Source organism: Daucus carota, chromosome 5, assembly GCF_001625215.2.
Source record: "Daucus carota subsp. sativus chromosome 5, DH1 v3.0, whole genome shotgun sequence".
In the NCBI taxonomy this organism is placed as follows: domain Eukaryota; kingdom Viridiplantae; phylum Streptophyta; class Magnoliopsida; order Apiales; family Apiaceae; genus Daucus; species Daucus carota.
The window spans coordinates 16,640,072-16,651,394 of record NC_030385.2 but is presented as its reverse complement, the minus strand read 5'-3'; the positions used below and the strand labels follow the sequence as shown (position 1 = coordinate 16,651,394).

The window sequence follows — 11,323 nt, the reverse complement described above, 5'->3', positions numbered from 1 at the left end:
TGGAATTTGATACAAAAACTCAATTCTAATAAAATTAATAGGAAACATCAGTTATTACATCAAAAGAAATTCTAATTAAAGTTTCAAAACATAATAAAATTAAATGTCACAATTAACCAGAATTATATTAAGCAAAGACATTTAACTTAAACCACAAGGACCACATTATTTCCGACATCACTTCCCTCTTCTTGTTGCTCACACTTTAGCCTGAGTTGGATGTTGCACCCTAATCATCATGACTTTTAATTATCATCATCAGTTGAGATACTTTCTTCATCCTTTTCCACATTGTAGTCCCACTCAAGTTGCAGCTGCCTCCAAGGTGAAGCAGTCCACTTGACTGGTTTGGACCCTGCAACTGGAAAAAGGCTCTTTTTATGGTTGAAAATCTCCCAGGAGGTAGTACGGCGAAGATTTGTCGGCGCTTGCTTGTAGGGGTTATAAAGAAACCGGTTGTAACTATAATCAACCAGTAAGAACTCAACGCTATTGAAAATTCCCTGAGGACGATGAAAATGCTGATAACCTACATCAAAACTGAGCTTCATAGTCCACGATGCCTCTACTCCACCACCACTAAGGCATGCTTCATCATCCAATGTCCACAATTTCACCTTATTTTCAGATCGTTCGCACATCATAACAGCAATCAAATCATAATATTCAGCAATGCAAGTGTCTTCAGGATCTACAGGGAGCTTAATATCATAAATAAATACCTCCTTGTTTAGATCAAAAGCCATCATACCTTTATGTCCCGTTGTTAACAAAAATCCGTGCAAGCATACTTCTAACGTTACAAAGGGAACATCAATGGGCAGAATTTGCTTAATTGGATACATCTTTCGCCAAGCATTCCTGTTTGAAGAATACACTGAAGTAGAGGAGGATACAATTTCAACAACTTTACAATCAAAATCTTTCTGATCAAAACCAAAGCCTATAATCTGCTGCTTTAAGAGGCGACCTTCGGCTTGAGAGGGAATTAGTTTGGAGAGTTTTGTAGCAGGGTTCCAAAGGTAAATATCATATCTCCTTCCATGCTCAACAAGAACACAAACAATGCCACAAATTAGAACCCAAAATTCTAGAAGATGTTGGTCCATAAGAATAGTAACCTTCAGAGTAAGGACAGTCGAGTTGTTCTAAAACGTCGCCAGAAGTGAGGTGGGTGAGTGAAAAAGGGCCCCAGCCATGTAGTTCAAGATTTACTGAATGATGAACGATAAGAGTTTCATCATCCTCCCCACTTGAGATTGAGCGACGGAGATGATCTGTGACGAAACGACGGCTCGAAATGTTGGACAGCCAGGATTTGCAAACACACTTGGATGCAAGTAGATCCTTCACCGGAAGGCGGAGGAAAATCTCAAACCAGAGGTCATCTGTTAAATTGCTCATCGCTATTTCCGGACTTCTTTTCCTCCTATTATGATTTTCTTCCTGTGGGAATGATGGGAGAGTTGACGAAGATTTATCACTGTTATTTTTCGTAAATACCCAAGTCTAAATGAATTTTTGTAAAAATACTATCATTAACTAAAACAAATTGTAAAAATACTATCTTTCAAAAAATATTTGCAAAAATACGAAGATTGCATTTGCAATTACATCTGTAACTACTGGCAACCATATAAGCAACCACAAATGCAACTTGAAAAATCTATTGAAAAGTATATCTATTTGAATAATAAGTTGCAACTGATGGTAAAGATAGAGAAATGAATGCCCCTTTGGGGCCAATACTAATAACTCCAAAATAATCAAAAAAAAAATAAAATCAACAAGCATTGCAACAAAAAAATCAACTAAAGCAACAAATTAGAAATCAACTCAAAAGCAACCAACTAAAACAAACAAGAAAAGAACTCAAAGCAACCAGCCAAGACTTACGGTCCATCTCTCTTTCTTGATTTTCCTTCTGCCTCCTCCGCCTAAGCAACTACAAAATCAAAAACAACAATCAGTGCAACCAGCAATCAATCTCATCAATTTTTTTGATTCAATCTTTGATTTACCCAAAATCTGAAATCCTAATTAATCAAAAATTCATCTTATTAATTGAAAGTTCGAGAGAAAGGGAGAGAAGACGTGAAGAGAGACAACGAGATATAGGGAGAAGGTGAAGAGAGCGAGGATAAAGAGAAAGAGGGAGATAAAGAAAGCACCGAGATAGAGGTAGATGAGGGAGAAATGAAGACAAAGACACTTTTTATTTCACCAACTCAAAGCTACAGCTTGATTAGAGCTTCGGCTCTTCTGTTTTCTTTTCTGGTTTTCAAACTCAGTACAATTCAGTTTATTGAACACAAATAGAACCTCTATTTATAAGCCACGCATATGCTAACTCATCTTATTGCCTACACTACCCAGCTGTATGTATTAATTTAGCCACCTTAATTCATGGGATCAAATTTCTATTCAAACTAGGACAGCAACATTTCTTCAGATGATCTACACGGTTTCATTAATACATCTGACTTGCATGTTGACAACTCCACAATTCAAACCAAGCTGCTGCATCACCACTTTATCACCTGCTTGTCACCAGCTTGTCACCTTTGTAAATAGCCTACCATATATCCTGGATTCAACATATGACCAGCTGCTGCATTAACTAGTATTCCTTGTTTCACATGGCTGCCTTCCTTTAATTAATCTAGCATAGTTATACATCCTGTCAACATTGAGCCGTATTGTTTTGACCGTGCATGCATGAAGATAAGTAGCACACCATAATTCCACGATGGCTCATGTCAAGCTGATATTATATTCTGGAGAGTTTGAAAAATCTAACACTCCCCCTTAAACTCGACTTTGCATTCCGAGCTTCTTTTTCATTTTCTGAAACACATCTTGCTTCAATGACTTTGTAAAAATATCTGCTAGATTTTCTTCTGTCCTGCAGTGCACCAATTCCACGATTTTATCGTTCACTTGTTCACGAAGAAAATGATATTTAATCTTGATGTGCTTGCTTCGACTATGTGACACCGGATTTTTCGCAAGTGAAATAGTGGATTTATTATCCACATAAATAGTAACCGGTTCTTCTTTGACAAGATTTAACTCGCCCAAAATATAGCTTAACCAAATAGCCTGACATGCGCACGCTGCTGCTGCGATGTATTCTACCTCACATGTTGAGAGAGCGACTGTTTGTTGCTTCTTTGATGACCATGAAAATATTGCTGAGCCAATATGAAAAGCATATCCCGAAGTGCTTTTCCCATCATCTAAATATCCACCGTAATCACTATCTGAGTAGCCAACTAATTTTGAATCTTGAGAATGCGTGTAAAACAAACCATTATTAAGTGTACCTTTAATATATCTCAAAATTCTTTTAGCTTCCATGAAATGATCTTGCTTCAGCTTCTCCATGTACCTACTAACCAATCCGACTGCATACATGATATCCGGACGAGTAAAAGTTAGGTACCTCAAACTTCCAACCAAACTTTTGAACAATGTCGGATTTACCGACTCCCTCGTTGAATCAATTCTGAGCTTTATGCTTGCTTCTGCAGGCGTGCTCACTGGCTTGCATTCCTCCATTCTGAACTTCTTTAAAATTTGCTGTGCATATTTTTTCTGACCATAAAAATCCCGTCTTTGCTTTGCTTCACCTCGACTCCAAGAAAGTATGACATTTGACCAATATCTGTCATCTCAAATTCATTAGTCATAACTTTCTTAAAATCATCAAACATACCGGGGTTGTTTCCGGTAAATATCATGTCGTCCACATATAAGCAAACGATCATAATATCTCCCCCTGAATTTGTTTTTGTGTAGAGTGCATGCTCATATGGACTCTTTACAAAACCATTTTTCTGAAAATACTCATCAACCCTTGTGTTCCATGCTCTCGGGGCTTGTTTTAGGCCGTACAATGCTTTCTTTAGCCGGTAGACTTTATCTTCCTGGCCTTTCTGAACATATCCTGGAGGTTGCTCGATGTATACTTCTTCTTCGAGATAACCATTTAGAAATGCTGACTTCACATCCATTTGAAAAATCTTCCATTGATTCTGAGCGGCAATTGCTGTAAGAAGTCTGATGGCGTCAACTCGTGCAACTGGAGCAAACACCTCATCATAGTCAATTCCGTATCTTTGCTTGTAGCCTTTAGCCACCAACCTTGCCTTGTATTTTTCCACTTCTCCGTCTTAATTTGTTTTTGTCTTGTAGACCCATTTGACACCAATTGCTTTGTGTCCTTCTGGAAGATCTGTGAGCTCCCAAGTATCATTCTTCTTGATTGCACCAATTTCTTCATCCATGGCTTTGTTCCATTTGCTTTCTTCAGAAGCTTCCTCAAATGTAACTGGATCACATTCAGCCATTAAACAAAACAACGAATAATCAAAGGTTGTTTGTACCGGACTTGTAGCTTCGTAGATATCATCCAGACTCCGCATTTTTCTAGTTGCTCCCCCTGAACTTCTGCTTCCACTTGAATCAGATGGTGTTGATGCGGGAGTTTGTTGATTCGCACTTTGTGGAGGAATTTGATCATCATCCTCGTCAGCTTCTATGTTGGGGTCATCATTGCCATCATCATCATCATTAAAAAATAACCCAGCAACTTTTCTTTCCTCCTCGTTCCATCTCCAGTAATCTAATTCATCAAACTCAACATCTCGAGAAATGATTAATTTCTTCGTCAGGGGATTATAGAGTCTGTACGCCTTGCTCCTTTTGTCATAGCCGGAAAATATGCACTTCTCGCCTTTATCATCTAACTTCTTTCTTTTCTGATCAGGAACATGGGCATATGCAATACACCCAAAAATTCTGAGATGTCCAACTGATGGTTTGCTACCACTCCATGCTTCATTTGGAGTTTTGTTTCTGACGCTTTTTGTTGGACAGCGATTCAACAAATAAACGGCACATAAAACGGCTTCGGCCCAAAAGGTTCTTGGCAAGTGCTTTGCTTTCACCATGCTCCTTGCCATGTCAAGAATAGTGCGATTCTTTCTTTCTGCAACGCCATTTTGTTGAGGAGTATAGGCCGTTGTCAACTGATGATTGATTCCATGTGCTCTGCAAAAACTTCTGAACAGATTAGAAGTATACTCGCCTCCTCTGTCTGATCTGAGTACCTTCAAATAATGACCACTTTGCTTTTCTGCCAGTGCTTTGAACTCCTTGAATTTATCAAGAGCTTCCGACTTTTCTTTGATGATATACACCCAACTTTTCCTACTAAAATCATCAATAAATGTTAGGTAATATCTATTACCTCCAAGTGATGAGATATCAAATGGACCGACAATATCTGTATGAACAATCTCCAATGACCTCCTGGCTCTCCATGATTTTCCAACGGGAAAACTTTGTCGATGTTGCTTCCCCTTTACACACGCTTCACACAGAATTTCTCGTTCTTTGATTTCTGGCAAACCGTCCACCATTTTTGTCTTTGACAATAATTTCAGGCCAGAAAATCCAAGATGACCATATCTCAAGTGCCACAACCACGAGTCATTTTTAATGACCGACTTTAAGCACTTTTGCACCTTCGTTTGCATATCAAGCGTAAACAAACGATTCTTCGACATCTCCACATTTGCAATCAATTCCCGAGCTTGATTTCTGATAATGAGGGGATTGTCCTGCATCTGTATATTATATCCTTTCTCCACAAGTTGGCCAAGACTGATAATATTATTTTTCAATGCAGGAATATAATAAACATCATTTATATATTTCTTTTCACCTTTCTTTGTCATAATCGTGACGGTACCTTTTCCTTTGACCGGAATCTTTGACGAGTCACCAAAAGTAACTTCTCCGCTGATGGTGTCGTCTATCTCCGTGAATAATTCCTTATGACCAGTCATGTGATTGCTGGCTCCCGAGTCAAAATACCATGTATTTTTCTTGCCTCCTTCATCTCCTTTGTAAGTGAGAAACATAGCAGAGCCAACATCTTTATCTTCTTTTGCTTCAGCAAAATGACTTCTTTCTTCCTGCTTTGATGCTCTACACTCAAAACTGAAATGGCCATATTTATTACAATTATAGCACTGATATTGAGACTTGTCACCTCGTTGTTGAAATCCACCTCGTCCTCGGCCTCTGAAATTTTGTCCACGACCAGATGGCTGATAGCCTTCAGAATTCTGGCCTCTATTGAAGGACTGTCTTCCTCGTCCTCGTCCACTACGGTAGCCACCTCTAAAGCCACCTCTGCCACGTGCAGAACTGCTACTGCTAGAACTGTCACCAATGGACACCTTACTTTGCAACGCCTTTTCCAAATGGCTTGCATCATCATACTGGTTCATTCGCTGCTCGTGGGCTTCAAGAGAACCTACGAGCTCATCAATAGAAATTGTGGACAAGTCTTTTGACTCCTCGATGGATGTCACAACATAATCAAATTTTCTTGTTAATGAACGGAGCAATTTTTCCATGACCCGAACATCATCGAGACTTTCTCCATTTCTTTTCATCTCATTTGTCACCGTTTTTAAACGCATAACAAATTCACCAATATTTTCTGAACTCTTCATCTTTAAATTTTCGAACTCTCCATGTAGAACTTGGAGCCGCACCTTTTTGACTTTCTCGACACCCTGGAATGATTTCTGCAGAATCTCCCACGCGTCTTTCGCCGTTTTTGCATTTGAATTTTTTTTAAAAGTTGATTCATCAACTCCTTGAATAATTGTATATAACGCCCTTTGGTCTTTTTTCTTGGAATCTTTAAACGCCGTTTTCTCCGCATCAGAAAGAACAGCTTCATCCTCGGGCTCGTCAAACCCACTTTCGACAATATCCCAATTATCGTATGAACCGAGTAACACCTTCATTTGGATACTCCAGTTCCCGTAATTTGTTGCCGTCAACCTCGGGATTTGTGGTTGCACCATCATATTTGACATTTTTTCTTCTCCGAAATAACCTAGCTCTGATGCCACTTGTTGGAAACGAAATGGACCTTATAAGTATTTAAACACACGCAATATTAATATGTATAGGCTGTTAAAAAACAAACACACACTTTTTATTTCACCAACTCAAAGCTACAGCTTGATTAGAGCTTCGGCTATTCTGTTTTCTTTTCTGGTTTTCAAACTCAGTACAATTCAGTTTATTGAACACAAATAGAACCTCTATTTATAAGCCACGCATATGCTAACTGATCTTATTGCCTACACTACCCAGCTGTATGTATTAATTTAGCCACCTTAATTCATGGGATCAAATTTCTATTCAAACTAGGACAGCAACATTTCTTCAGATGATCTACACGGTTTCATTAATACATCTGACTTGCATGTTGACAACTCCACAATTCAAACCAAGCTGCTGCATCACCACTTTATCACCTGCTTGTCACCAGCTTGTCACCTTTGTAAATAGCCTACCATATATCCTGGATTCAACATATGACCAGCTGCTGCATTAACTAGTATTCCTTGTTTCACATGGCTGCCTTCCTTTAATTAATCTAGCATAGTTATACATCCTGTCAACATTGAGCCGTATTGTTTTGACCGTGCATGCATGAAGATAAGTAGCACACCATAATTCCACGATGGCTCATGTCAAGCTGATATTATATTCTGGAGAGTTTGAAAAATCTAACACTCCCCCTCAAACTCGACTTTGCATTCCGAGCTTCTTTTTCATTTTCTGAAACACATCTTGCTTCAATGACTTTGTAAAAATATCTGCTAGATCTTCTTCTGTCCTGCAGTGCACCAATTCCACGATTTTATCGTTCACTTGTTCACGAAGAAAATGATATTTAATGTTGATGTGCTTGCTTCGACTATGTGACACCGGATTTTTCACAAGTGAAATAGTGGATTTATTATCCACATAAATAGTAACCGGTTCTTCTTTGACAAGATTTAACTCGCCCAAAATATAGCTTAAACAAATAGCCTGACATGCGCACGCTACTGCTGCGATGTATTCTGCCTCACATGTTGAGAGAGCGACTGTTTGTTGCTTCTTTGATGACCATGAAAATATTGCTGAGCCAATATGAAAAGCATATCCCGAAGTGCTTTTCCCATCATCTAAATCTCCACCGTAATCACTATCTGAGTAGCCAACTAATTTTGAATCTTGAGAATGCGTGTAAAACAAACCATTATTAAGTGTACCTTTAATATATCTCAAAATTCTTTTAGCTTCCATGAAATGATCCTGCTTCGGCTTCTCCATGTACCTACTAACCAATCCGACTGCATACATGATATCCGGACGAGTAAAAGTTAGGTACCTCAAACTTCCAACCAAACTTTTGAACAATGTCGTATTTACCGACTCCCTCGTTGAATCAATTCTGAGCTTTATGCTTGCTTCTGCAGGCGTGCTCACTGGCTTGCATTCCTCCATTCTGAACTTCTTTAAAATTTGCTGTGCATATTTTTTCTGACACATAAAAATCCCGTCTTTGCTTTGCTTCACCTCGACTCCAAGAAAGTATGACATTTGACCAATATCTGTCATCTCAAATTCATTAGTCATAACTTTCTTAAAATCATCAAACATACCGGGGTTGTTTCCGGTAAATATCATGTCGTCCACATATAAGCAAACGATCATAATATCTCCCCCTGAATTTGTTTTTGTGTAGAGTGCATGCTCATATGGACTCTTCACAAAACCATTTTTCTGAAAATACTCATCAACCCTTGTGTTCCATGCTCTCGGGGCTTGTTTTAGGCCGTACAATGCTTTCTTTAGCCGGTAGACTTTATCTTCCTGGCCTTTCTGAACATATCCTGGAGGTTGCTCGATGTATACTTCTTCTTCGAGATAACCATTTAGAAATGCTGACTTCACATCCATTGATTCTGAGCGGCAATTGCTGTAAGAAGTCTGATGGTGTCAACTCGTGTAACTGGAGCAAACACCTCATCATAGTCAATTCCGTATCTTTGCTTGTAGCCTTTAGCCACCAACCTTGCCTTGTATTTTTCCACTTCTCCGTCTTGATTTGTTTTTGTCTTGTAGACTCATTTGACACCAATTACTTTGTGTCCTTCTGGAAGATCTGTGAGCTCCCAAGTATCATTCTTCTTGATTGCACCAATTTCTTCATCCATGGCTTTGTTCCATTTGCTTTCTTCAGAAGCTTCCTCAAATGTAACTGGATCACATTCAGCCATTAAACAAAACAACGAATAATCAAAGGTTGTTTATACCAGACTTGTAGCTTCGTAGATATCATCCAGACTCCGCATTTTTCTAGTTGCTCCCCCTGAACTTCTGCTTCCACTTGAATCAGATGGTGTTATTGCGGGAGTTTGTTGATTCGTACTTTGTGGAGGAGTTTGATCATCATCCTCGTCAGCTTCTATGTTGGGGTCATCATTGCCATCATCATCATCATTAAAAAATAACCCAGCAACTTTTCTTTCCTCCTCGCTCCATCTCCAGTAATCTAATTCATCAAACTCAACATCTCGAGAAATGATTAATTTCTTCGTCAGGGGATTATAGAGTCTGTACGCCTTGCTCCTTTTGTCATAGCCGGAAAATATGCACTTCTCGCCTTTATCATCTAACTTCTTTCTTTTCTGATCAGGAACATGGGCATATGCAATACACCCAAAAATTCTGAGATGTCCAACTGATGGTTTGCTACCACTCCATGCTTCATTTGGAGTTTTGTTTCTGACGCTTTTTGTTGGACAGCGATTCAACAAATAAACGGCACATAAAACGGCTTCGGCCCAAAAGGTTCTTGGCAAGTGCTTTGCTTTCATCATGCTCCTTGCCATGTCAAGAATAGTGCGATTCTTTCTTTCTGCAACGCCATATTGTTGAGGAGTATAAGCCGTTGTCAACTGATTATTGATTCCATGTGCTCTGCAAAAACTTCTGAACAGATTAGAAGTATACTCGCCTCCTCTGTCTGATCTGAGTACCTTCAAATAATGACCACTTTGCTTTTCTGCCAGTGCTTTGAACTCCTTGAATTTATCAAGAGCTTCCGACTTTTCTTTGATGATATACACCCAACTTTTCCTACTAAAATCATCAATAAATGTTAGGTAATATCTATTACCTCCAAGTGATGAGATATCAAATGGACCGGCAATATCTGTATGAACAATCTCCAATGGCCTCCTGGGGGACATAATTTTATCTCTGGTATTTTTGGACAAGATGAAGAAAAGAACTGTAGGTAAGATTTCTTCCATTAAGAATTAAATTAAGGAACGGAACAATAGTAATGCATTGTCAAAGAATTCAGGAGTACATAAAATTAACAGCTTAGGTTTAATATCAGTTTTACGACCAGTCTCTTCAGTGCATGAAATAATAAATGAAATTCATTAAAATATAGCCTGGGTCCTGGTGATGATGCTCTTGTCCACCTGCAAAGCCCTGACGAGTATATCAGTTGATATGTCCGGCTTAGAACCGAACACTGCATTTGCGATAGTAATCACTCCTGGATTTTGGCTGCTAAGTCCGGCAATAGCCATTGCTTTACCATTTCCTACATTTTTCTGGTAATGTACGAGACCGATGGGGAACACAAAAACATCACCCTTGTTCAGAATCTTTGAGATCAAACGATTGTCGGGATTGGAGGTGATGAATCCAACTTCAAGGCTGCCTTCCATGACGGTCAGGATTTCAGTGGCACGAGGATGGGCGTGAGGTGGGTACGTTGATGCCCCATGGTGCATAGTCAATGCGGGCGAGAGAGATTCCAAGCGTGTTGAGTCCAGGAATTTGAGTAGCGGAAACCAGAGTTACCCTTGATCCAACTGCATTGCTTGTGTTGCCTGCTAAGTGAAGTCCACTGAAGGAGAAGTCACTGGCTTCTACCGTGCTTGCTTTCTTACACGCCAGACCATTCAGAAGAACTACAGTTTCCAAATATAGTGTTAAAGTTAAGTCGACGGAATAGTGGACATAAATATTAGTGATTTAGTATTGTGATACCTTGGCTATTGGATTCAGCAACGCAGAAATCTTGAAGAGGACTATGGTCAGCAGCCATGGCCAATGAGGAGGAAAGAGCTATAAGCCCTACAAAGATGAGTAAACCTGCCATTAATTAATTATATATTTCCCTTCAAATGAAATCCTGAGTATATAGTTTTCGAATGAGTATGAATATTGTGCAATGCTTCAAGCTATATCCAGTACTTAGTTGTGATGAAGTATATATACACGCAGCTTTGCAGCCTGCAGTGCAGGGAGATATCCTTCCAGCTATTAGCTTGCATGGACGCCGACTGCCGTCCTTTGATTATATATCTCACCATAAAGGGTCATCCAGTTTTTTTTACATACGCATAAACGCGTGAAAGATTATCATAAATTT

General features: G+C 39.2%; 1 protein-coding gene and 1 pseudogene across 1 annotated transcript; both read right to left on the bottom strand.

Annotated features, from left to right (window-relative positions):
• Positions 1 to 245: 245 nt before the first annotated feature.
• Positions 246 to 1,404, bottom strand: LOC108221451 (uncharacterized). The gene is made up of 2 exons (XM_017395330.2): positions 1,216 to 1,404; positions 246 to 1,121 (listed from the first exon to the last, which is right to left on the bottom strand). The coding sequence occupies exons 1-2, from the start codon at positions 1,402 to 1,404 to the stop codon at positions 246 to 248; spliced, it is 1,065 nt and encodes a 354-aa protein (XP_017250819.2).
• Positions 1,405 to 10,150: 8,746 nt separating this feature from the next.
• LOC108221453 (putative germin-like protein 2-1) lies at positions 10,151 to 11,122 on the bottom strand (annotated as a pseudogene).
• Positions 11,123 to 11,323: the final 201 nt, after the last annotated feature.

Coding starts and splice junctions, on each gene's coding strand:
- LOC108221451 (XM_017395330.2), bottom strand. CDS start 1,404: ATGAGCAATTTAACAGATGACCTCTGGTTTGAGATTTTCCTCCGCCTT. Junction 1,122..1,215: donor CTCTTATCGTTCATCATTCA/GTAAATCTTGAA, acceptor CTTACTCTGAAG/GTTACTATTCTTATGGACCA.